This window comes from Ruditapes philippinarum, unplaced genomic scaffold (genome assembly GCF_026571515.1).
Source record: "Ruditapes philippinarum isolate M1 unplaced genomic scaffold, ASM2657151v2 ctg202_1_1_1_1, whole genome shotgun sequence".
Taxonomy (NCBI): Eukaryota; Metazoa; Mollusca; class Bivalvia; order Venerida; family Veneridae; genus Ruditapes; species Ruditapes philippinarum.
In genome coordinates, this window is record NW_026857221.1 from 407,635 (window position 1) to 435,567 (window position 27,933).

Below are 27,933 nucleotides of genomic sequence, written 5' to 3' on the forward strand. Positions count from 1 at the left end.
ATATACAATGGCTGATATACATGTTATATTTAATGCAATTAACTCACTCAAGTGTTGGAGCAGTACCTCTGGTCCCTTGCAGAAATCATGATCACAAAGTAGAAAAATATCACTTATTTTGCTGATTCTTAAAATTTTCATTCATTATCGTATATAAATCATTGGGAAGAGATGAATTAGACGTTTTAAAGTTCATTTCGTTGGGTGAAAAGGTGAGATTTAAGAACTTAATAATTCAAGTGCCTTGACCAGTTTATACCGGAATACAACAATATTTAGCGTGGTGCGTCAACAGGTTTTTTAAGTCTCATTCATATCTCACTGATTTGTATAAATATATCACAAAATTATCAGCATGTGTAGTTTACTGTGTTTTCTTTTCTCTTGTATATATTGTCATCGCACTGTCCATATCTGTCTGTACTTTTGTTTCTAAATACATCCATGGTGTCAGGATGATTTCCGTGGGTTTGATAACATAACTGCTCTAATCTGTAATTAACATAGTTTATTCATTTAATCCTTTAAATACATTCAATTAACTCTGTAAAGTTATTCAATTAACTCTGTAAAGTTATTCAATTAACTATTCAAAGTTATTCTATTAACTCTTTAAAGTTATTCAGTTAACTCTTTTAAGTTATTCAGTTAACTCTTTTAAAGTTATTCAATTAACTATTTAAAGTTATTCAATTAACTCTTTAAAGTTATTCAATTAACTCTTTAAAGTTATTCAATTAACTCTTTAAAGTAATTCAGTTAACTCTTCAAGGAAAAAAATGCCATTTTTCGTTGGGAACTTTATTATTTACAAACAATTCATATATGCATACTACTTATGATATTCAACAAACACAGATATGTAAAAAGTTTGTGAACATTAATATCATGAAAGAGTAAATGCCTCTCAATATATTAATCTTAATCTTATTTATTCTTCTAGTTTGGGCTTATCAAGGGAAGCAACTATGGTTCTCTTATTTTTACCCAATCATGTCAGTTGTCAAACTTTGTAAATCAATATTGTATTGTAAACTGCTTTAATTGGTTATAAAATAAAGCCAATGTCTTGTTTATGTTTGTTAATTTAACAGTTCTAGAGAGTATGTTCAAGGCATACTCTCTAGAACTGTTAAATTAACAAACATAAACATAAAGTTGTAACTCAGACTTGAGGTAAATGACAATTATGCTGACAGTTTTACCAAACTAAAGAGATTACTGTAACTATGTCACTAATGGCTGTTTTCCCACATCACTAGCAGTCCTCCAATGACTTACCTTATCATGAAGTTGTTGACATTATTGTATAGCTAGTGTAAACAACCATTGCTTACCTTATCATAAAGTTGTTGACATTGTTGTATAGCTAGTGTAAACAACCATTGCTTACCTTATCATAAAGTTGTTGACATTGTTGTATAGCTAGAGTAAACAACCATAGCTTACCTTATCATAAAGTTGTTGACATTATTGTATAGCTAGTGTAAACAACCATTGCTTACCTTATCATAAAGTTGTTGACATTGTTGTATAGCTAGAGTAAACAACCATTGCTTACCTTATCATAAAGTTGTTGACATTGTTGTATAGCTAGTGTAAACAACCATTGCTTACCTTATCATAAAGTTGTTGACATTATTGTATAGCTAGTGTAAACAACCATTGCTTACCTTATCATAAAGTTGTTGACATTGTTGTATAGCTAGTGTAAACAACCATTGCTTACCTTATCATAAAGTTGTTGACATTGTTGTATAGCTAGTGTAAACAACCATTGCTTACCTTATCATAAAGTTGTTGACATTGTTGTATAGCTAGTGTAAACAACCATTGCTTACCTTATCATAAAGTTGTTGACATTATTGTATAGCTAGTGTAAACAACCATAGCTTACCTTATCATAAAGTTGTTGACATTGTTGTATAGCTAGTGTAAACAACCATTGCTTACCTTATCATAAAGTTGTTGAACATTGTTGTATAGCTAGTGTAAACAACCATTGCTTACCTTATCATAAAGTTGTTGACATTGTTGTATAGCTAGTGTGAACAACCATAGCTTACCTTATCATAAAGTTGTTGACATTGTTGTATAGCTAGTGTGAACAACCATAGCTTACCTTATCATAAAGTTGTTGACATTGTTGTATAGCTAGAGTAAACAACCATAGCTTACCTTATCATAAAGTTGTTGAACATTGTTGTATAGCTAGTGTAAACAACCATAGCTTACCTTATCATAAAGTTGTTGACATTGTTGTATAGCTAGTGTGAAACAACCATTGCTTACCTTATCATAAACTTTAAAAGTTGTTGACATTGTTGTATAGCTAGTGTAAACAACCATAAGCTTACCTTATCATAAAGTTGTTGACATTGTTTTATAGCTAGTGTAAACAACCATTGCTTACCTTATCATAAAGTTGTTGACATTTTTTGTATAGCTAGAGTAAACAACCATAGCTTACCTTATCATAAAGTTGTTGACATTATTGTATAGCTAGTGTAAACAACCATAGCTTACCTTTATCATAAAGTTGTTGACATTGTTGTATAGCTAGAGTAAACAACCATAGCTTACCTTATCATAAAGTTGTTGACATTATTGTATAGCTAGTGTAAAACAACTATTGCTTACCTTATCATAAAGTTGTTGACATTGTTGTATAGCTAGAGTAAACAACCATAGCTTACCTTATCATAAAGTTTTGACATTATTGTATAGCTAGTGTAACAACCATTGCTTACCTTATCATAAAGTTGTTGACATTGTTGTATATTGCTAGAGTAAACAACCATTGCTTACCTTATCATAAAGTTGTTGACATTGTTGTATAGCTAGTGTAAAACAACCATTGCTTACCTTATCATGAAGTTGTTGACATTGTTGTATAGCTAGTGTAAACAACCATAGCTTACCTTATCATAAAGTTTGTTGACATTGTTGTATAGCTAGTGTAAACAACCATTGCTTACCTTATCATAAAGTTGTTGACATTGTTGTATAGCTAGTGTAAACAACCATAGCTTACCTTATCATAAAGTTGTTGACATTGTTGTATAGCTAGAGTAAACAACCATTGCTTACCTTATCATAAAGTTGTTGACATTGTTGTATAGCTAGTGTAAACAACCATTGCTTACCTTATCATACAGTTGTTGACATTGTTGTATAGCTAGTGTGAACAACCATTGCTTACCTTATCATAAAGTTGTTGACATTGTTGTATAGCTAGTGTAAACAATACCACTGCTTCATTTAACCATTGTACTGTACATTCTACCTGTAATCATACACCAGTCAACATCTTACTATAACTACAATCTCTAATTTGTACACTCTTGTACTTACTAATACAAAGTTTTGACAATAAATTTAATTTTAAATTTTTACATACCCCTCAATTAATATCTCTCAATGAAGCTTAATAAATCTACTTATATTTGTTTGTTTAACACCAATTTAATACATTTTGTTTATATCTCAGCACCTGATACACCTCACCGGCTTTCCTGGATAATTAACAAGTAATTACCAAGTTCTCCTTAAATGACAGGCTAGTAATCCCAAATAATTTGTTAATCATTGGTGAGAGACAAATGGCCATTAGACTAAATGTCCGTGATCAAGTGTCACAGGAAATAATTCTCTTGGCTGAGGATCAAACCAACCAACCCCTGGATTACTAGTAAAAATTGAATTCTAGTGGCCAAAGTCACTTGTCTATGAATTCAATACAGATTTTAGATTTGTGAATGTAGACCAAACCTAAAGGCTGTCAGGTTAATTCTTTACACTCTATTGCAATCCATCCAACTTATAATATACAATTATGTATTCAAAGTATTACATGTTCATTACCCAATTTTTAAAAAATATTTTTTATTGGGTTTCAAGTCACAACAACGCAGTCAACATAATATGCCAACTTTCCAGCTATACTGTTGAAGGAAGACCTTGAGTTCCCCTCCACTTATAATGTCAGGCATGACTGGGCACCTGAGTAGAACGTTTTGTCAGCTAGCTGTATAGCTTCCTCACATGAAAGAATCCAAAATGCCTGGTGGTATTTGAACCCAAAGCAGTGACGGGCCAGTGGATGTTCCTTTACACAAATCAAGGGAGGTAATGTTTACAACTAGTCAATAATAAACACTTACCTGATGTCTACTCACTATTTCTATATAGTTGGGGGCGGCATGATATAAATGATAAATGGCAAGAATGAGTTTTGAGGAATGCACATAAAAACTGACAGCTACATCGTTTGGCACAGGTGGCTGGAAATTTTGCTGAAAACAAAAACAAGGCACATCTTAATTTCTTTTAACTTAAACATGTACAGGTTTAAAGCTTGAAAAGTAATAGGTCACACTTTATTTCAAGCAGCACTTGCCTGATCCACAAATATATGGCAGTTGCTCTTGCAAATGTGTGCAAGTTGACATTCTATTCTGATGTTTGGCTATGCTATTGTTTCATATGGTAATCCCTTACAGGCCTCAACATTAGCGGTGGTCAGTTGGTCCGACACCACCTGATTTTGGCAAGGACCACCTAATTTTAAAAGACACTGGTCCGTTGGACCAGTTGAATTATCTGGTTGGTGCAAGGCTCATTTGAGTATAGTTATATTTAACGTTGGTATTATTATTTTTTTATCCTTTAGTTATTTCTTTGTTTTTAAAGACAAGAATTAGATAATTTAATAGCTTTATTAAAAATGTTAATCTATAAAAGATAATTGATCATGATTATAAGAGTTAGACATACCATGTATCAGCAATGAGTATTTGAATAACAGTAAGAAAATAAGGCAGACACAAAATTAATGGTTTCACTATTCCCTAACTTAAGTTGAGGGAGTAGTCGTTTCAATATAAAAATAACATAAATACGAACCCTATTATGTGTTTTTGAATGAGATAAAAAAAAAACCAGATAACTTTACTTTACTGACTTGCTCTCCTACATTTCTAATTAGATGAAAAAATATATATTTAAATATATCTGTTTTCTTTACTGTAAAAGGTAATTATACATCTTTGTCATCAATTCAAAGCATTTTTTCTAAATCTGCAGTCAAAGAGTCAAAATTCAAAAACAATAAAATAATAATATGGTTATAATAACTGACCACCTGACTTACGGAAGGACCACCTAAATTTCAAATCTAGTGGTCCGGCTTACCACCTCCTAAAAAAGTTAGTGTCGAGGCCTGCCTTAGCCTATCTGTATTTCACACCTTCAATATTGATAAATACAAACTAAAAATTTACCCATTTATTAAAAGCTTACAAGATAGGGTTTAGTGCAAAAAGCAAATAAATCATATGTCCTGGACTGGTACAAAAGGTTTTAAAACTGTATATTTTAACAGGACAAAAACTGAGAAACAATGGGTTATACGCAAAGGTTGTGGAAAAACATGTAGTGCTTGACAATATTGACAATCATACATGTATACATTAAAGTGACATTATGCTCACTTTTTCATTATCAAGTTAAGCTGAATTGACTATATATTTCAAAAGATTGACTATCATAATGGTGATTGAGTAACAACTGATATTGGAAAATATTAAGGATAAAATATACCCACTCTTTTACAAATATAACATTACAGGTAAATTTTGATGGATAGTTACAGAAATTTCCTTTGGCTTTATAAGCTGTTTTCTTGATCATTTGAAGTAAATTATAAAATTGAAAGTAATTTTTGTAAAATATAAACTTATTTTGACTTGCACCTGTTCACTCACCATATTTCCTTGAATAAGCAGCATGTCACTTTAACAAGGATGACATTGTATAAAATATACATTAATTATAACGCCAGGTCAGGTATGATCCGGTTAAAACAACTGAGAATGAGCAACCAAACCTCAGATAAGTTTGTTTGATTGGATTTTACGTCACACCGACACAATATAGGTAATATGGCAATGTTCCAGCTTTACTGGTGTAAGAAGACCTCAGGTGCCCTTTCGTTCCTTATTTCAGGCTTGAACAGGCACCTGAGTAAAACCACTGAAGTTCAGTCAACTAACTAGATAGCTTCCTCATATGAAAGAATCCAAAGTCCCTGTCTGGATTTGAACCCACAGCGGTGAGGAGCAAATGGTTTGAAGTCAATGACTTTAACTTTAAGATAGGTACAAACATGCAATTCTCAAGACCAAAAATGTAGAGAATTATAACTTACCATAGATGTATTTTTCACTAATTCTTCTATAGATTTTCTCTTGGGAAAGGAGAGACATGTCCTCCCAGATGTGAGCAATTTAAGGAGATCTTCTAAAACCTGTGAATACATTAGCATGTCACTAACAACATTCACCATATTATACAACTAAATGACATTAATTCTACATCAGATATGCATTTCTAGCACAAAATTGATGAAAATTTCTACAAAATTGTATAAAAAGCACATAAAATTTTCCTGTAATGGGTTTATATCACAAAATCAAAGACAGGCTATTTTATGATCCAGACTGGAGACATCTGTGTCTCTATAAAATCACTTTATTTCTGTACAAGAATTATTTTTAAACTTGCCATTAGCAACCTTTTAAATAGGAAAGTCAATTACAGCATTAGATGTACTTCAGTTTTGTTTCACCAGAAACAGGGACAATACAGTCATTAAACTGATATCTAGAATCAGTTCTTCTCCTGATCATTTCTTACCAAGATTAATGAATAAACCTCACTGAATTGTTTCATTTGACTGTTTATATTCTTATTTTTTTTTAAGTACATTATAAAGGTTGCCATGAATCAATCATTTACATAATTGATTTAAAGGTACTCCACTGAGGTTTTTTGACATGACGGGACTGGAAATAATTTTTTAGAGATTTATGTTTCATTTGATGTAAGTCTAGACCAATAACTTTTGTGCTAAATTTCAGATCATTCACTCGCTCCATTTTTCCAGAATAATTTTTCTAACTGCGAAAATTAACAAAATTGAAAACACTTTTCACTTAAATTGGTATAAAAAGCAGAAAGTACAAAAATATAATTTTCAATGAATTTATGACTATACGTATTTCTTAAATTATATTTTGAATATCTTTCTGTTTCAAGTACACCAGCTGATCTATGTGACAATTAAAATTTGTTTCTGGACCACGATGGAGTTCCTTTAAAGTAAATTTAACAATTTTGTTACAATTTTAAAAATCAATTTTGTTCTATTTGGATTCTAAATATCAATTAATTAATTTTGTTTTTCTTTCTATAAATTAATTCATCAATTCTATTTGATTTTTACGATCAATGTATCACTATTAGTTAGATTCTTTTCCGGCTGTGTTTAACAGAAAAGGGCACAATACAATCATACAATTTATATCATGGATAATTTGTTCTTATCCCCCTATATGTCTCTGTAAAGTCCACTAGTATTTTATTCAATCAAATGATTAAGTTTTCAAAGTAAAGTGTAAATATTCAGCTTATAAATATATAATATACAGTTACACACAATAAAGAGAAAAGTAAACTGCCAGTCATTTGCTACAAAAACACAGGTTTCACACATGATCAATCAATCTCATTTACATATTGTATGCAAAGCCAGGTAATATCATGATTTTATGATGTCATAAAATACAACACTCATATGTGATCAAATATGACAAAGATTAATAAACAGATTGTCATAATATATTTACCAAGATGACTTCTCGAGCAGATGTATACTTATGATCATCACCGTGGCAATGGAATATAGATAATGCTTCTCCCAGATGATTGGCTGCATCCTGAATCTAAATGCAAATGAAAAAGAATAAAAACTAGAAATGTGTCCATAGGACACGGGTGCCCCCACCGCGCCACTGTTCTGACAATCTTATGACTCTAGGTCAAATATTTTTTGAAAACTAAAAATCTTTTACTAAGTAAAGGGCAAGAACTTTACAAATACTGAATAAATCCACAAGCAAACCCCAAGATGCATAAGTACACATGCTGACGAACATTCTTGTAAACTTTCAGGCCTACAAGTGAAATACTTTTTGAGCTATGCATGAACAAGTTGAAAATTTCAAATTTATACTACTGTAAGTCAAGGGCAATAACTCTAACAAAACTGAAAAAAATCCACATGCAAAGTCCCAGGTGCATAGCTTCACAGTGATGTGAATCATTATTCCTGTAATTTAGTGATGTTGATCATTATTCCTTTAAAGTTCGTTGATTCTAACTCAAGCACTCAAGGAACAAATAACAACATAATGAAACGGTTTTTACTAAGTCAAGGGATCTAACTCTACAAATACTGGATAAATCCACAAACAAAACCCCAGGTGCAAAACTAAATATGCTGAGCAACCTTCCCATAAGGTTTAATAACTCTAGGTCAAATACTTTTTGAATTACATGCGACACAAGTTGAAAATTGCAAAAATTTTACTAAGTCAAGGGCAATAACTCTAAAAATACTAAATAAATTCAGACGAAAATACCAAGGTGCACAACTACACATGCTGATCAACATTCCTGTAAAGTTTCATGACTCTAGGTCAAATACTTTTTGAGTTACATGCGACACAAGTTGAAAATTGCAAAATTTTACACAGTCAAGGGCAATAACTCTGAAAATACTAAAGATATCCAGATGAAAATACCCAGGTGCACAACTACACATGATGATCAACATTCCTGTAAAGTTTCATGACTGTAGGTCAAATACTTTTTGAGTTACGTGCGACACAAGTTGAAAATTGCAAAATTTTACTAAGTCAAGGGCAATAACTCTGAAAATACTAAAAAAATATCCAAATGAAAATACCCAGGTGCACAACTACACATGCTGATCAAAATTCCTGTAAAGTTTCATGACTCTAGGTCAAATACTTTTTGAGTTACGTGCGACACAAAAGAGAACAGACAGACGGACAGACAAGGGTAAATCTAAATGCCCACCACTAAAGTGGGGGCACAAAAATTGTTTGATCAGAATAGAGTAAGGCCAGCCTTGACATCCCAGCAGTTTAACCAGTATAGAGCCAGGCCAGCCTACATATTCCTGCAGTTTATCTCCTCAAAAAAGTGATGATGATAGTTATGACTATTGCTATAATAGTTCATGTTCATCAGTATGATACCCGAGTGTTATATTGTGCATGCAGAAGACTTTAAAAAATACTTAGATAAGATTTGAGCACTTTTTTCAACTAAAATAAACAGGTCTAAACAAAACTGAATATATTGTAACGTTTAACAATAATTTAAACATAAAGATGAGAGATCAATAAACTAATATTAATATTTTTATATCCTTTCCCATCCAAATACAAACAATGAGCAGACCAATTACATTAATTGTAGGAATTTTACGTAACATTTTAATATTGTTTGCATAAAAAATCATCAGAAGCATAACCCTTTTCTTTCAATGATGATATGATAACACTTACATAACAATTATCAGAGAGATATAAGTGTATCAAATTACTCTCAAATTTTATGTTTTGTTTTAGCATTTCTAATAAGTATCTTTTTTTAACATTTTCGACAATTGTTTTTTGTTAAGTTTTTGTCTAGGTTTTATAGATATAATAAATAGCCGAGAGTAAAAAGAGCATACCTGTTGAAGGCTCCATTGACCGTCTGGTCCAATTTTAGTTTTGTATATATGATTATCTTTCCCTGATTTATGTTTGAAGCTTATATCCTGAAAACATAAATAGTCAATAATTTTTGAATTTATTAAATAGTTGTAATATCTATATTAGATACTTGAAACAATATCATACTAAATAGGTCATATGGTGAATTTCAAGCATTACTGGCGGAGGAAGACCTCAGGTGCCCTTTTGTGCATTTTTTTCAGACACGAACTGACTTTCTGTAGGCTAGCTGGATAGCTTCCTCACATGGAAGAATCCGAAACTCATGTTGGGATTCAAACCCACAGGGGTGAGGGGCAAGTGGTTTGAAGTCAACGACTGTAACCACTCAGCCATGTTCATTACTACATTTATTTACCTAATACTTTAATATCCATTACTACATTACTTCTTATTTCCTTACCCTAATACTTCATTACTCATTACTACATTACTAATTACTTCATTATATCCATTACTACATAACCCATTATTTCATAACCCATTACTACATAACCCATTATTTCATAACCCATTACTTCATAACCTGTTACTCCATAATCCATTACTACATAACCCATTATTTCATAACCCATTATTTCATTATTCTAATGCTACACATATTTGGTATTTGTCAATGAAATCCCTTAAACAGTGTACAGCCAAACTTTCTACAAATGGATTATAGGACATTCAAAATTAATCAACCACAGACCAATCCCTAATACAAGAAGTCTATCAATCACGTTCAGTAAGGTAAAATTTAACATAACAACTGAACTATAGGGATGTGCAGATACAAATTTATTTACTGAAATTAATCAATTTTTCTTTATAACAGGTTTCTTTAATGTTCCAAGACATATTACTTTCTCTTTTTTTTGTTTTAATCAATCATATTGTATCAAAGATATTTCTAAGACAAACAAGAAAGAAATCCAAATACAGCATTCAGTAAATCATGTAATTATTACATCTTGCAGACAGAAATTTGAACTGTAAACAAAGTGTCATATGACATCTTTTCTCAATAAAAGAAAACTAAAATAACATAATATTCACATAAAATAGGATGAAAAGTGCAATTTGTTAATTCTTATTCCTGAAATATTGTAACATGTATCTGCTGAATGGGTGGGGTACATTTTGTTCAGTGATTCAAAAGTGATTTTTTTTTAAATCTGTTTTTCTTGTCTTTAAGTAAATTATGCTCAGCCAAGCTCTTGTAACAAATTGTTTCTTAGTTAGCTAGTAATAATAATCCTCAACACAAATACACTATGTTCATTCCACAGATATACTATATTCATTACACAGATATACTATATTCATTACACAGATATACTATGTTCATTACACAGATATACTATATTCATTACACAGATATACTATGTTCATTACACAGATATACTATGTTCATTACACAGATATACTATATTCATTACACAGATATACTATATTCATTACACAGATATACTATATTCATTACACAGATATACTATATTCATTACACAGATATACTATATTCATTACACAGATATACTATGTTCATTACACAGATATACTATGTTCATTACACAGATATACTATATTCATTACACAGATATACTATGTTCATTACACAGATATACTATATTCATTACACAGATATACTATATTCATTACACAGATATACTATATTCATTACACAGATATACTATATTCATTACACAGATATACTATATTCATTACACAGATATACTATGTTCATTACACAGATATACTATATTCATTACACAGATATACTATATTCATTACACAGATATACTATGTTCATTACACAGATATACTATATTCATTACACAGATATACTATGTTCATTACACAGATATACTATATTCATTACACAGATATACTATATTCATTACACAGATATACTATATTCATTACACAGATATACTATGTTCATTACACAGATATACTATATTCATTACACAGATATACTATGTTCATTACACAGATATACTATATTCATTACACAGATATACTATGTTCATTAAACATTTTTTTGTTTTACATTTTTTTTTTGAGGGGGAGGGGTTTGGTGGGTTGTTTGTGGCACCAATGGTATTCCTCTACAAGAAGAGCTATAGAGAGTTGCTATATGACCATAACAATATCAGATTCACTTTGTAACCAAATCAAACATTGCTTAATCTGTATCAGTACCATACATAGTCATTATCTTTTTTTAACATACACACTCAAAACAGATTTATGCTTACAAAGGTATAGGTAGAATCTAATGTGTGAAGTAACTCCAATTAATTAAGATATATTTTATCTCTTTAAAGGAACTCCACTGAGGTCCAAAAGTCTAAAAACTTTGAATTTCTGGGGAAATAAGAACAGAAAGATATGCATTGAACAATTAAGGAATATACTCAGAAATAAATTAAAGATCATATTTTTGTGCAATTTTTAACCAAATTTGAAGGAATAGCATTGCGACACTTTTCAATTTCGTTTCATTTTTCACAATTTCTGAAATAATTTTTCTGAAAAAAAAAAAAACAGTGAGCAAATTATTTGAAATTTTACACAGAAGTTATTTGTGTAGACCTAATCAAATGGAACATTAATCTTAAAAAATTATTTCCAGGCTGTTCATGTCAAAAAGTTTCAGTGGAGTCCCTTTAATATTAGAATACAAAATAAACAAATGACAAATACTTACAGCATCACATAGACTATCTCCCAGGAGAGTGACAACACATTTAATTTGGCCCGTGTTGCTGTGTGAAATAAAAATATCAACATTTTACATATACATAAAACCACTTACCCCTAAACTAGCTGGAACTGTTGGTAACTAGCCTTTACCACCAGTATAGTGCCAGGCCAACCTACACAGCTGTGCAGTATGACCAGGCTTCTACACTAGAACTTAATGTTTTGTATTTTAAAACTGAAATGTCTTGTAGTGACATAATAACCATATTTTTCATTTCATGTTGAGCTGAATTAATTATCTATTTTAACAGATTGACTGTTTTAATGGTAATTGCTAAACAGTTGGTATTAAATATTTTTAGGATAAAATATAAATCTGCCTAAAATATAAAAAGACTGCCTCAATCATTTTATAAATTGTATGTTATGATATCGGTAAATTCCGATGGTTATTTATAGAAATTTCCTTCGGCCAAGTGATTTATTTAACATATATGTGACGAAAATTATAAAATTGAAAGGAATTATGGCAAAATGTAAACTTATTTTGACCCTCACCTGTTCACTCACTGTATACTTATAAAGTACCCTTGAATGTGCATAATGTCACTTTAATATTCAAATGAACTGTACCAAAATTAAAAGCTGAGCAAAGTCATTACACAAATCCAACAGGTTTACAATTAACATGGTAAATAATTCGAGAGAGGTTTCATTACTAACAGAGATATCACTTAAGCCTCATTGTGAATTGTAAAATAGACACTACAAATGACAATTACTTCACTAATTATTCTCTACCTCGCATCAATGCCAAATCCATTGGCTAAATGGGGATGTAAAATGAAGCAATTTCAGGATAACCTAACACTGTTTCTGACAATAAATCTGATCATAAATCAATTGTTAATGCAAAGTGCATATCACCAACATTATCTTATCTCAAGTAAAACAAAAACAAATTTGTTTTCAGACTGGTTCAGACTGATATTATACGTTGAGACACCTACTTATATAGTAATGTTGTAATATGCACAACATTATAAATCATGCAGACCAAACAAACTGCTTCCTTACAATGTTTAATATTAACATTCACAAGTGAAAAATTGAAAAATGCTTGGAATATATCAAAAAGCAACAGAGATATAGAATAAATTTGTTTCACTATTTTCTTTCAGTTTTACAGTTACCTCTATTCCAGATTTTCCTACTTATATAACAGACTCCGAAAAAAGGCCTCTTCCCAATTGAAATTTTCTTTAAAATCATGCAGTTTTCCAAAATCTTAACTTAAACCAGCTTTTTTACTTCCCAAATCAAAAATTTTAGCGATAAGTTTTCCCAAAATCAAGAGGCTAAGGCCTCTTCCCAATTAAGTGAGAAAAATCACTGCTATTTAACTGGGAATAATACATTTGAACAGTGTTAAAGTTCTCCAAAATGGAATATTTACATGACCATTCCTAGATTTTTAACTAGTACTAACCTGTGTCCACAAATGTCTCAACAAGCTGTTATGGTAAACTATGTAGGAATCAGCAATTCATTATGCTGTCACTTTATCATTGGTAGAAACATTATATCTATTAGTAGTTAGTGATAAAAACTGGCAGATGATATTGCTGAATAGTATCAGATTAGTCCAGTTTGTCTTGGTTGTTTTGGTTATTTAATTTTATTTATTTTAATTTTATTTTTGAAGATGAAACCTTTGCTATATTGCACAGTATTAAAGGGACTCCACTGAAGTTTAAAAACCTAAAAACAATACATTTGAATAGCTTACATAAATGAGCTGGGGCATTTTTAACAGAAATATATGCACAGATAGTTAAGAAAAATACTTTGGAATAAATTTAAAATCCATACTTTATGCCTTTCTTAGCCCGATTTGAGTGAAAAGCGTTTAAACACTTTTCATTTTGGGTCACTTTTTTACAATTTGAATAATTATTCTGGAAAAACGAAGTGCGAGAATGATCTGAAATTTTGCACAAAGATTAGTGGTCTAAACCTACATCAAATGGTACATTTATCTGGAAAAAATATTTTCAGTCCCATATTGTCAAAAAGCCTCAGTGGAGTCCCTTTAAAATCAGTTTTATTCCTATGGATTTTAGACAAAACACTGTAGATTTAATTTGGCCAGAAAAAAAAGTGGCTAAAAATTTACCTTGGATTTGATAGAAGATTGCGCTGTGGTTTCACAACTGTTCTGTCATCTACATTATAAAATGAAAAATACATGTATTTGTTAAGTCAGGAATTAAGGATTCATGTTGCTATGTTATGTTATGACTATGTGATTGGTACAACAACACATAAACAATTGTCCTCATTCATTCTGTATCATGCAGAAGAGTTACTCAGGCTTATAACAAAGAACAACAATTTGATATTTCTTTTGCTTTAAAGGAGTCACATCATGACAGCAAACCAACGGTCAAAGTAAGGATTCTGAACACTTGCCCTGCCAATTTCGCCCTGCTTTGAATTGGGATTTTAATATCAAAATTCCAAAATTGAACGTTCATCAGTATATAGCTGGCCAGACTGCACGGATGTAAACATTGACCTTATTCTATAAACGCATCTTAACCCTTGCTTGCAGGAAATGAATTTACCTATGCAACTAGTGCAAACCAAGATCAGCCGACACAAGTATATTCTCTGATTGAGGCCTGCACTGTTTACTATTCACCAAGAACATATTTTGAAAGTTTCCTAGAAAATGGCAAATGGAATTGTGCAGACTTTCATTTAAGATATTGAGCATGTTAAGGATTAATTACCTCAAGGAGTAAAGGAATTGCATGCCTACAACAAGTAAACATAAATGTTTAACATAAGCAATTACAAAAACCACTCAAGTCCTATTACAACCATCCATAACCTTATCAACACAAGGAACATTTTCTTTTTGATCAGAGACCTTTAAAAGTTTAAAGGTGTTAGTAGATTTAGCCATGAATGGTCCTTGTACAAAAACAACATGTAGTATTTTTCCTGAATTCTTTATGATGAAAGAAACTGCAAGTTTTTGTGTTGTAGTTGCGAACTAAAAACAAGGGAACAATTACTGTTTGTCACTCTACAGTTACAATTAGCACGAAAAGACAAACAATATTGATTGACATGTGTTTCCTGTCTAAGCCAATTAGCACCGACTATCATTTTTCACGATCCATAACATTTCATGAGCGACACTAGAAAACAAATTTCCTGCTCAAATAGAAACAGTGTGAGTAAACAAAGAGGGTAACTTTCTATTTAATGTATAGATTACCAGAGTTTAATGTATCAATTATCCCAGTTTAAAGGTATGGAATAAATTGTTGAGCATACTAGCATATTGATCATATTTCCCGTCACAGATCTGATCCAAATATTTACATTCAATTGTTTTGTTTATTGGTTATCAAATCAAATTACTTACTGATAAAGAACAAGAGCTTATGTTTGGACAGCATGCTTTTCTCATTGCTTGACAGTTAAATAAGGTAAAATTTTAAAAGTTCAAATAGGGACTATTTTCTGTCAAAATCAAGTTAGTTACGGGCCTTGGAAAGTGGCCTCTTATTACGCTCTCAAACAAGTGTGTGAAGTCCCTTCAGTAGTTTTGGAAATACCAACTAGTACATAGAAAAACTTATCCACAGGGCCAGTACAATTGCACTCCCTATTCTTCAAATAGTCCAGCTAAAAATGAAGAGCTTTTTTTAAAGAGATTGGAATATCAGGGCAGAATCAAAATTTTTGACAGCATTGGCAAATAGAAGAAATAAAATGAAAGTCCTTGGTAAGTTTTGAACCGGCCCCAGCAAAGAGGAGCAAATGATAAATCCTTATACTTGTCTAATCTTGTCTTAGGAAATGTTTGGAAATATATTTTCAACAAGTTCAGAAGATAGTTCTAGATGTTGTTTATAATTCAATAAGAGCTACATTGGGCAACTTATTGTGTAACATCGTACCATTGTACCTGAATAGTAAATTGCTGTAATTTAAATCAACAGATAGAGAATTCTTCAAGTAGCAAGTTTGACATAATTTCTTTTTTTTCATAATTCAAACTTAAAAATTTATAAATAAAAATCTTCCTTCATTATTAAGAAAATATTTAACCTCATCTTAAGATCTGTGGCCAACAATAAGTTACATTCATAAACTTGCAAGACAATAAACATTTTTCAATTACATGTCAACCCGTGTCTTTCTATGTTTGACCAAAGAGGTGTGATTTTCACTATATTTCGGCCAAAGCGACCAGAGATCAGCTTTTAAAAGTTCAAGTGATCGCTGTTCGAGTGATCCGAGGTAGAACAATAAATATTATATAGGAATTTTGTCAATGTGTTCGAATAAAGAGGTATTTGAGTGATCTGAGTTCAAGCAAACAGAGTTTAAGTGTATTTCTTTAATTTTCCATAAGTTGGTTAAAATATGATTCTCAAACTGATTAAAGTTTTTACTTAAAATTTCATCTTTGAAACACAGAACTTTTCTAAGCAGTGACCCATGAAAATTACATCTTTGATTTGAATTTTACTCTTTGGGTTCCATATGCATAAAGAAAATTTCCAAACCTGACAAACCGCTTCTTTCAAAAAACCCAGATTTTTCTTTTCTTCAATGCTTATTATTTAGGACTCGGATATAAAATTTAAAATGGCTAACAGTTAACTGTTTGAACAAAGTACTCAAACCAGTTGACATAAATTGAACAATGTAAGCCTTAGAGACAGGGATGATAAACATGATTAACAATGACATTTCTATTATTACAGAGAGCTCAATAAATTACAAGATTGAATAATAATATATTAACAAAAACTAATTTCTATAGTTGATGATTTGTAAAACTCACCAAACCCCATTCTGTATGGAAATCTTCGACTGCATTCCTGAAGAAGAAATCAGTTACACTAAACAAAGATATTCAATATAGAGTTATATCTTTCTTCTTGAAATAAAACAAACTCTAAAACAGACAGAAAAACAAGAGCACTTAATGCAGAGCAAATCCTTGTCTGTCAGAGGCAATGACTAAAAAAATAAATGCAAGAATGTTATGGTGTTATGGCTGTCACACACTTCACTTCTCAATAAGATGAATAACTTTGTGATATATTGGTATTTAATTCAGCAACCTCCTTTATAAACAGACTTGAGATAGTTTCAAATTATCAATGGAAAATTGGCTCTCAATCAAAAGTGTATTTTTGGTGTTTAGCACGGCTCTCTGGGACTTCCATTAAATATATACATTTTTAAGGCAAAAAATTCTATTAATGTCTGTATAATGTAGGTATAAACAAAGACCCATGGGTGCAATTCTCTACCTTCAACATTACTCAAACCTGAGGAGTCTTAGTAAACTTGCTATAATTTATACCTAGGGGGGAAAGTTGACGACACAGAACACAGTACTTTACTACTTAGATAACTTATTTATACACAAACATACAAAACAATGGCACAAAAAATGTCCTACCAAGAGAGTATGATGAACTTCTACAAGATCTTTATGTACCTGCTCTTCTAATAACCAGCGAAGTTCTCGTTCCTGAAACATAATGACGATATTTAGACTTTTGTATTTAACAAGCTCAAGTTATATCGCAAGTTACCTTTTAACATTAGACTTGCCAATACATGCAATACATACATGTATTTGAATATCAATCATATATAAATAAGTCACATAATTGTACATATCAGCTCCATATTAAAAAGAATACCAACAGGTACACATAAATATATGTATTTACAAAGTAAGTTAAAATTTATAATTTTAGCTTCAATGTCTCCACAAATAAACTACATACATGTATCTGATTTCATTTGAAGATATAGTAACACAATGACAAAAGGGAAAGTAACAGAAAGTGATAGATGAACAAATCAGCAACTATTTATATGTAAATACCATTATTACTTAGAACAAAATTCAGGAAGCATAAAAATCATTTTGAAACTCAGTATTGAAATAAATAGTTAACAAGAATTCCTGATGATCAGAATTATAAACCTATGTACTCCTTGCATCAAGGTGGGTACATATAAAGACAGTGTTCATCGTCTATAACCAAGGGGCAGGACGTGAAGTGGTTGCACACTTGGTTCAAGTGCAAACTTGACAAAATGGCAAACATGGTGTGATATTTTGAAACAGGTGAACAAATTTTTGCCAGGCAAGTTTTGAACTGCATTTAACAATAACAAAATATGTTTGCAACCAAAAAAGCTTAAGCATACATGTAAGTCAGCAACCAAAATGTGCTTGAACAAGATATTTTTGTGTATTGAACGTTATCTATGGACTTGCGAACTAAACCACTTGTACAGCATTGACAGAAACATATTTCGTTATTGTTAAATGCAGTTCAAAACTTACAAATTCGAATAAATTGGGAGAAAAACTGACCAGAACAGTCACATGTCAAATTTCAAAATATCTACATGATCAGTTTATATCTTCAATAACTTCATCAAAACAAAATCTATGATGCTGAAACCTTTAACCGAGTGTGGAATATATATTGCATTATGGAATAGACATACTAATGAACTTCAAAATAAAAAAAAGAAACCCATTTGCCTGGCAATAATTCGTTCACCCGTTTCAAAAAATTACGCCGTGTTCGCCATTTTGTCAAGTTTGCAAGTAATTTGCTCGCTTGAACCATTAGTGTGCAACCACTTCACGTCCTGCCCCTTGATAACTTTGCATTTGAGATGCAGTGATGTATCTTAACAGGAACGTGATACCCTTCAGTAACAAAAATTATAACACCACTTCACAGTATATTAGCATTCAGCAAATAAAATGCAAGTTAAATAAGAACCATGTTCTTTCATTACAACATAATTGTCTCCAGAAAACGTGAATTATCTTTACTAAAGCAACAAAATATAAATAACTGAATATTCTTCTGTTATTACCTGAAAGGAATGGTAAAAGCAAGTCTATTTTAAATTTATTATTACATTAAACTATGTATCAGGTAGATGGATATCAGGTTCCTAATTTAGATCTGGATAACTTGTCCATACTCTACAAGTAATTAGTTAATTTCTAGATTGAAATGTCATTATAACTTTTAAAACTGGTTCACAGGTTGACAAGTATATGTTACACAGTATGTTACAATATCTGTGTTGTCAACATATGTGTAGATAACACTGAAACTTAACATTGATATTTATTATCATTTTATTATCATTACAGTCTGTCTCCAATAAAGATACAGAGTCATTTAGGTACGGGTGTATGTCAACTGTGTTTATAATTTAATAGAACCATACATATTCAATATGGTTACATTAAAATGTCCCCACCCCCATCCAAGTCCCTTGGGGGTGGGGGCATTATTGTAGTTAAAGCCAGGGTTTGAGTATGCATATGAATTATTTCTATATATGTGGTAGCAAGTTGCATATTTAAGAAAATATATAAAATATAAAGTTCAATTATTTTACCCCTTAGGCTGAGGACTTAGTTAAGTAGGTTAAATGTTTCAACAAGTGTAATTAACAGCTAGCCAGCATTAATAGACTCAACCATTAGGCAATAATAAACTCCTTTTAGTGCTAGAATACCTCTTAACACTATGTGAATAAAACTCTAGAAATACTTGAACCATTAGAACCATTTTAGCTACATTGACTGACAGAAATGACGAAATGTCCATTCCAAACATATCAGGGCCATTCCATAATTCCCTGACAAAGCCAGTATATTTAACTACACATTACATTATCCATAAAAGTATAAATTACTTAAAATATTTATTATATAAAGTCATTTATAAAACATTTACCTATAATTACCTTAAAATTCTCATTTTTAAAAATAGCCCTGAATTCCCAGTGCATGTCAATTTTGTCACTTTGTTATGTATAGGTTTAAATAAATTAAGTCCATTTCTAATATTTGGTGACATGATGACTTTATCTCGAGAAATTTGAATTTAATAATGCCAGAAACAAATAAGGAACAGACAAATGGAAACAACTGACAATGGGCAAGCTATAATGGGGTGATCCAGAAAATGTGTAGAATGCCAGAGAGAGCATGCGTAATGTAGGTAGTTGTATGACACTGTCTTATGTTTGACGTGGGCCACACATAGTTATCATGTTTTTAATTTGCTGATATTTTTCTTTTATTTAATTGTTGATATTTTCACTTGACTATTTGTATTTGTAAAAGTGTTCCTTTTATCATTATCATTGAATTCTAATGATAAAATTGAGCTCATACAATAATCACTGTTCATCAAAAATGCCCTTGCTTTTAGAAATTCTTTATAATCTGTAGAATGATAATTCTGATACTTGTTCTAACTCCTTATTCCATATTATTGTTTTAATATTTATGTACCAAATTTCTAACATTAATACTGTTAAACACAAGTCTTTTCTTATTGTAACTCATGTTGACATACATGTATATTATGTATAAACAAGATGATGTACTGGTATGTGCAAATCTGAATAAATGTTAAGATCATTCTGTTCTGCTCAAAAATTTTCTTTGAAATATTCAATTTTAACAAGGAAGGTTGTATGTTCATATTAAATAACTTCCTGATGTAGAAATTGGTAGTGTTCTGGTTAAAAATATACAAGTCTTGTGTTTTCATCAACTTTCTTTGAATATTCTCATTTGTCTAATACAATAAAGTCAGGCATTTTTACTGATTCAGGAACAGTTTTCAGATAGGCACAACAAGAATGATAGTGTTGAATATATATAAAATTTTTATTTTATATCTTTTTATTCATTTGTAAGAAGCATCCATGTTATTATATGGAATATTATTATCACTTATAACTTGTCTGTTATCAATTACACTTCTCATAAGCCATACAATGTACTATCTATATTGTATAAATTGCATTGAATATTCATTTTTGATTAAAATAATACAATACAATATAATTTATCTTTTAAATTTTTTTTTCAGAATATGTATAACGGTACATAAATACAGTTTTCATTGATTGAATAAATAAATGAAATATTAAAAAATATAAATTATTAAAATAATTCGTTTATTTTATTGATTAATCAATTACTTGATGAAACAATTCATCATGTTATATTTGGTCTATTTAATTGTTACTGTCTATATATAAACATGCAGTTTACCTAATAGAGAGAAATAAAGAAGGTTAACTTAGGTTTAAGCACTGCCTAAAGCTATTGTAAATATATTAATGTGTTGAACTTGATTTAGAATCATAGACTTCTTGTAAAAGTTTTTCTACTCATGTCTACATTGAAACATCATACCCATATTTTTACTATTTTATTCCATTTAATAGTTACCATGGAAACAAGGAAATTCATATTCCATCTGTTGCTAATAAATAAGGCTTCCATGTTTACAATTTTTTTGTAAATGTTTACAAGATTGCTAAAAAACCAAAACAATTACTTATCTATACCATGCATTAGAGTTTCCAAATGATTACTTACTTTCAATCTTTAATACATGTACAAATAAATAATGTTCAGGGCTCATCGCGAGGGAGTCGGCACAAATTTTCTGCACTTATCCCCTTTGGCTCTTTTTTAACAGCAAAGAAAAATCAATTTTACAAAAAAAAATTGGTCTTTAAGATTATTATACAGTAGTGCTGCGCGGAGAGTTGTAAACGCCCTTATTCTGGGCTGTGGACTATCATTGCCCAATCAGAGCTTTACTTATATAGAAGCTGAACAACACTATTGGTCTGACACATGCTTGATTACGTGGACAATTTTTACTAAACATGGGTTATGCATTGTTGGTAGTGGATAAAGTAAACATGAGTGTTATTCTCTAATTAACCAATTAGCACTGTACTGTCAGCGTTTAACCAAAGTGAAAAATGTATGATGCCCTTCAAAAAAGTCGTAAGGTTTCTTTTGATAGCCTATAAACTCCATCTCATCTTGTATTTACTGGGAATTAATCAATTTAAATTGATAAAATTTTTGATCAAAGGTATTTATAAAGATCTTTTGATAAGACTGTGTGGTTATTTCGTTAAAATGGTAAAAAATATCGCAAAAGTGTACAAATGAAAATCAAAACAAATATGTAACGTTAGGGACCTTACTAAAAACTAATTTCCTTCTTCAAGACCCTATCTTTTAAGACATGTGATCACTTCTTGCACAATTATGTGCACTTTTCCATCTTTAATTGGAATATTTCCGAGAAACATGTTCACTGGCTCACTTACTTTCACATATCAAACACAGATAGATAGATGATTCTGTACTGTATGGTCAGTGGTTTCATCCAACAGCATAATTATGTCCATTCTATATATTCAAAGGTGTGTGGTTTTGTCGACTCTATAAAATTCATGATGGGGTTTTGTCCACTCTATAAAATTTTTAGGTGTGGGGTTTCAACATGTGGGGTTTTGTCCGTCTTCTGTTTTTGACACCTTGTGAAATCAAGTGTCATGCCTTAAAGCATTCTAAAGCAGATAAACAACAAATTTGTGATTTAGATGTGTAGATAGTCACATTTGTGCCTTATGTATTAAAGTCAGCACCACCTTTGGTTTTCTTTCATTACTGTCACACTGATAAAGATTAAAGTTTGGCAGAATCATTTAAAATGGATTATTCAAAAACCTGTTGAGATGCAACAAAACCATGTCTAACTAAACTGATTATAGCAAGTCGGTATTTTTTGTTTTGTTTTTTTGTTTAAGAATTACACAATCGTTCAGGCAAAAATGTGGATTAAATTCACAGAACAATTCTTACTTAAAGAAGAAAAAGATTTTATTTTGATTTTTATTTATCTTGTGTTAATTTATTTCACTGTCAGAGTCTTATGATCGTAAATAGTTATCAACATTTTCAAATAGCTTTACTTTTAATATACTAAGAAATGACTTTATACATGTCACATTGTTGCCTGTTGCTGAAAATGCCAAAACTTGCATTTTTCATTTATGTGTTTTGATTTATTGTATGTCTGAAACAAGACTTAACTGTTTTACAAATATAACTGTGCAAAATGTAAATGACGAAATGTGACTTTTTTTTGTTGTAAAATAAATTAATATTGATCATAAATAAGATCATAACAACACTTGTCATTGACATGTAGGTTCTTTATGCCAAATGTGTCAAAAACATGTTGAAATTTGAGTCGAAAAATCTAATTTTGGCCCATTTCATTAATTTTGTCACATGTATGATAATCTTGCCAGGAATCTAGCAGACTCATATTTATTCATGAAGCACTCAACTGAGTAAAGTGAAACATATGCTGATAAAACTATATATAATCTGTTAATAAGCCAATTTCAAAACTTATTTCGAACCGAAACTACCTAATAATTACCTATAGGTGCAATGTTCGCCAATTTGCCGCCATTTTGCCAAAATGTTTGATCATGTGACTACACAAGTACTAGATTGACCTCGGATCATTTAAATATGCTTCAACGGTAAAGATAATGCCATGAATTGCGCTTTTAATTTTTTTTATCTTTTGACAAAAATACTTTTTTCTCCAAAATTATAAAGGTGATTTCCTGACTTACAATCTGCTGTTTTATTTTAGTACTGTAAAATAAAAACTAGAAATGTGTCCATAGGACACGGGTGCCCCCACCGCGCCACTGTTCTGTCAATCTTTTTACTAAGTCAAGGGAAATAACTCTACAAATACTGGATAAATCCACAAGGGAAACCCCAGGTGCAAATCTAAAATATGCTGAGCAACCTGCCCATAAGGTTTAATGACTATGTCAAATCCTTTTTGAGAAACTTGCGACTTAAGTTGAAAATTGCAAAAATTTTCTAAGTGAAGGGCAATAACTCTAAAAATACTATATAAATCCAGACGAAAATACCTGGTACACAACTGCACATGCTGATCAATATTCCTGTAAAGTTACATGACTCTAGGTGAAATACTTTTTGAGTTACTTGCGACACAAGTTGAAAATTGCAAAATTTTACTAAGTCAAGGGCAATAACTCTGAAAAAACTAAAAATATCCAGACTAAAATACCCAGGTGCACAACTACACATGCTGATCAACATTCCTGTAAAGTTTCATGACTCTAGGTCAAATACTTTTTGAGTTACGTGCGACACAAGTTGAAAATTGCAAAATTTTACTAAGTCAAGGGCAATAACTCTGAAAATACTAAAAATATCCAGACGAAAATACCCAGGTGCACAACTACACATGCTGATCAACATTCCTGTAAAGTTTCATGACTCTATGTCAAATACTTTTTGAGTTACGTGCGACACAAAAGTGAACGGACGGACGGACGGACGGAAGGACGGACGGAAGGACGGACGGACAGACGGATGGACAAGGGTAAATCTAAATACCCGCCACTAACGTGGGGGCACAAAAAATATAAAATCTTGAGCATTGAAATGACATGTCATGTCAAGAAAGATATTCTACATGTAAATATATCGCATGCCAGTACTCGAAGCGGTTCCCTGAATTACGTCATATCAGGTCTCGTATAACTCCTAAGTGTCATGGTCAACATCAACCGTTATAATTGATGTTTCGCAGTTTGATATGCAATTTTACTGACAGTATTAATATTCTAATAATTTAGATAGCCTAGAACTACGCTGAAATGATATTTTCATGAGATAATGTGCAAGAATTAATTAGGAAAAGGATATTTCCAAATTTAAACAAGGTACCGATGTGTCTTATTCTTGTAAGGTTTCATAATGGGTCGTATCCAAAACTTTAAAGCTGCATCATATGAAGGGAAACCATGTTTAAATAGTGGCTTATTGATATAAACTTTAATAAAGTTTTGGAAGCCAGAACTAGGCTAGCCACTGACTTTCGAAAAGGTTAATAAGCCATTCCAGGGTTCTCACTAGGACTTTAAAACATGGAGTCCATGGACTCCCAACCCTGAAAAAGTTGGAGTCCAAAAGCGCATTGCAATTAATATGTTTACAGATTAGTCATTCAATGCTCACAATAGCATTGCTGATATTTTGAATCTTCAAGAGACTTCCAATGTTTATAGTTATTCAAAAGAAACTCTGAACTACATAGTATAATTATTGTTTTGTTAATATTTATTATGAAATTATTTCATTATAATGCATCAACAAATGGAAATCGTTTTTTTCTTCACTTTTATACCAAATCAAATTTTATTCTGGTTAAATAAGTCCACTCTAAAGACAAAAAGTTTATATTAGTAAAAAAAAACGTAAATGTATATAGGCAGCGTTTAGCGGAATGAATAGGAAAATCGTGTACAGCTTCACACAGTGTGTAAGAGATTCATCCGATCGACAATTATTTTGGCAAATATCTTCAAAAGGGGGCAAATTGAAGATCGATATTTAAAGATTTAATGTTGATTAAATAATAAAGGAACAATTCATTCGCATGTTTGGCTTGGAAACTGAGAATTTTTGCGAAATTTTAGGGTTTCTGGCGAACGTGAAATTGCCGATGTTCGGGATCAATTTTCGGATAGAATAAAAGCGTAGTTTGGTTTGTAGTCCTGGCATTTCGGCACAATATCTTAAATTCATGATACTCTTATAGAAAGTTTTTGCAAGAATGAAACTAAAGCGAAATTGTGCCTAGAAAATGCCGAAAATATTCGACAATCATTCAAAATTACACTCATTTGTCATTTGAGAAAACAGTCTTTAAACTTGCGGCATAAATAGTCGATAATTTTATCCTTTTGTCGGTAAAATTTGCTAATTTCCAATCAACTGTTGATCAAAGACATAAAATTATCACCTCGTGTTATATCTGGTAATTACATGTACTGTACAGCGTGTGTATACATTTGTCTAATCACTATTGCGTGATAATGATCGGAAGCGTTATCGCTGATTGGCTAATCGCTTCACGGGTCGATATGCATAGGACCGCCTACCTATAGACTGACACGCGCTGACGTATTTGTGTATTTGTGGTTGTAAACAATCGTTTATGCGTCCCCAGGCAAAATTAAGCGTACGTGGAATCCTTGCTCTGAAATATTTGCGTCCAGCTGTAATAAACATGCGTACCGGGACGCCGAAATAAGCGTCCCCGAGAACCCTGCCATTCTGGCTTCAATAATAGCGAACATGAATGTTAAGAAGTTATGAAAATAGCAATGTCACTTGTTTGATTTTTTTAAATTTAATACACAAACAATAACATAAAAAATTGGAGCACAATTAAAATAAGGTACGAAATATTTTAAGGACGAATACATCAATGACGCTACATGCTATTTCAAGAGGTTGACACATATTTCAAAAATAATATACATAATGTTACTATAGAAAAAATCCTAAAACTAAATTCTGATTGGTAAAAAATGGTTATATAATATCAAAACATACCAGAGTTTGCTGTTCCTCTGCGTCTTCCATTTTCGCACTGCACTCGCTCCGGAAGTTTAGGTTATTATACACTAAATTATTTTCATATCAGGTTAAACACCACTATCTTGTCATCCATCTGAATATGTTTTAAATCAAAAACTATAAGTAGCCAGTTTAACCCATTACGCGATATACACACCTTTAAACGCCTTTTTCACCCCCCTTTTTTTGTCTCAATTGGTGAAAAAATGACTTATTTAGGCCCCAACACTTGTTTTTGTTTGAGAAATGTTGTTACAAAAAGTGACCACTTTTTCGGCGCGGCCCCCCATCCAAAAGATACATCAGGGGGTTGCCAGAAGGAGGATGTGCCCCCTTCTGTTTGGTGGGTTTGAAGGGAGGCGGCAGTCCCAATTCATCGCCAAGAATATTTTGGACTTGTAAGAGGCTAAAACTTACCCCAGATTGATCATAAGGTAACGTGTAACCAACGCTGAAAAGCATTTGACTATCTCAATCCATTGAGAAGTTGCAGCACTTTGAAATAAATTTTGATGGAAAAAATCAACGCAAAATAGTGATTTTTGGCAGATTTGAGATGTCCCCACGTTGCCATGGTAACAGAAAATTTAAGCCTGAGCATGTTGTTGCAAGGGCAATGGTCCAGTCAACATTTGTGCCAAGTTTGATTAGTACTGAAGCATTTTTTATAGTATAATAGCAATTTGAACTTGTAACGGGAGACTTTTCAATGAAAACAGCCATTTTTCACAAAATGCTCATTAAGTAATGGGTTAAAGGAACAACATTTGTTTTCTATTGCTTCTATTATTAAATTGTCCGTTTACAATGTAGATAAATATAAATAAAGGCCTAGATTTAAAATTAAAAAAATGTCTTGAAGTTCATTATAAAGTTTATGTTGTTTATCCGACTTTAAAATACATGTTACTTGACTTGACCAGGGTATTTCAAAAAGAATATATTATAAAGGTTTTGTAAAAAGTACGCGTGTTTTGTATGATAGTTACACGATTAGTTATAAATATTATTCTTGATATTGCACGTGGAAGATTCTTAAAAGTATTTATTTTTGATAGCAATTCATACATGTTTGCAAAATCATGTTTTTGGTCTATGTTTGTAATGACAATGGCAACTGTATCTATCTTATATGTTCACCAATTGCATATATATTGTGGTAATAAACCATATGGGCACTTCCATTCT

The 27,933-nt window shown here is 31.3% G+C and overlaps 1 protein-coding gene across 1 annotated transcript; it reads right to left on the reverse strand.

The window, feature by feature from the left end:
- On the reverse strand, positions 1-26,775 carry LOC132749104 (protein rogdi-like). The gene is made up of 11 exons (XM_060738790.1): positions 26,722-26,775; positions 17,839-17,910; positions 17,212-17,248; positions 14,518-14,566; positions 12,346-12,403; positions 9,608-9,694; positions 7,689-7,784; positions 6,209-6,307; positions 4,164-4,295; positions 3,203-3,286; positions 1-492 (listed from the first exon to the last, which is right to left on the reverse strand). The coding sequence occupies exons 1-11, from the start codon at positions 26,749-26,751 to the stop codon at positions 451-453; spliced, it is 786 nt and encodes a 261-aa protein (XP_060594773.1). The 5' UTR covers positions 26,752-26,775; the 3' UTR covers positions 1-450.
- Between the last annotated feature and the right edge of the window lie 1,158 nt (positions 26,776-27,933).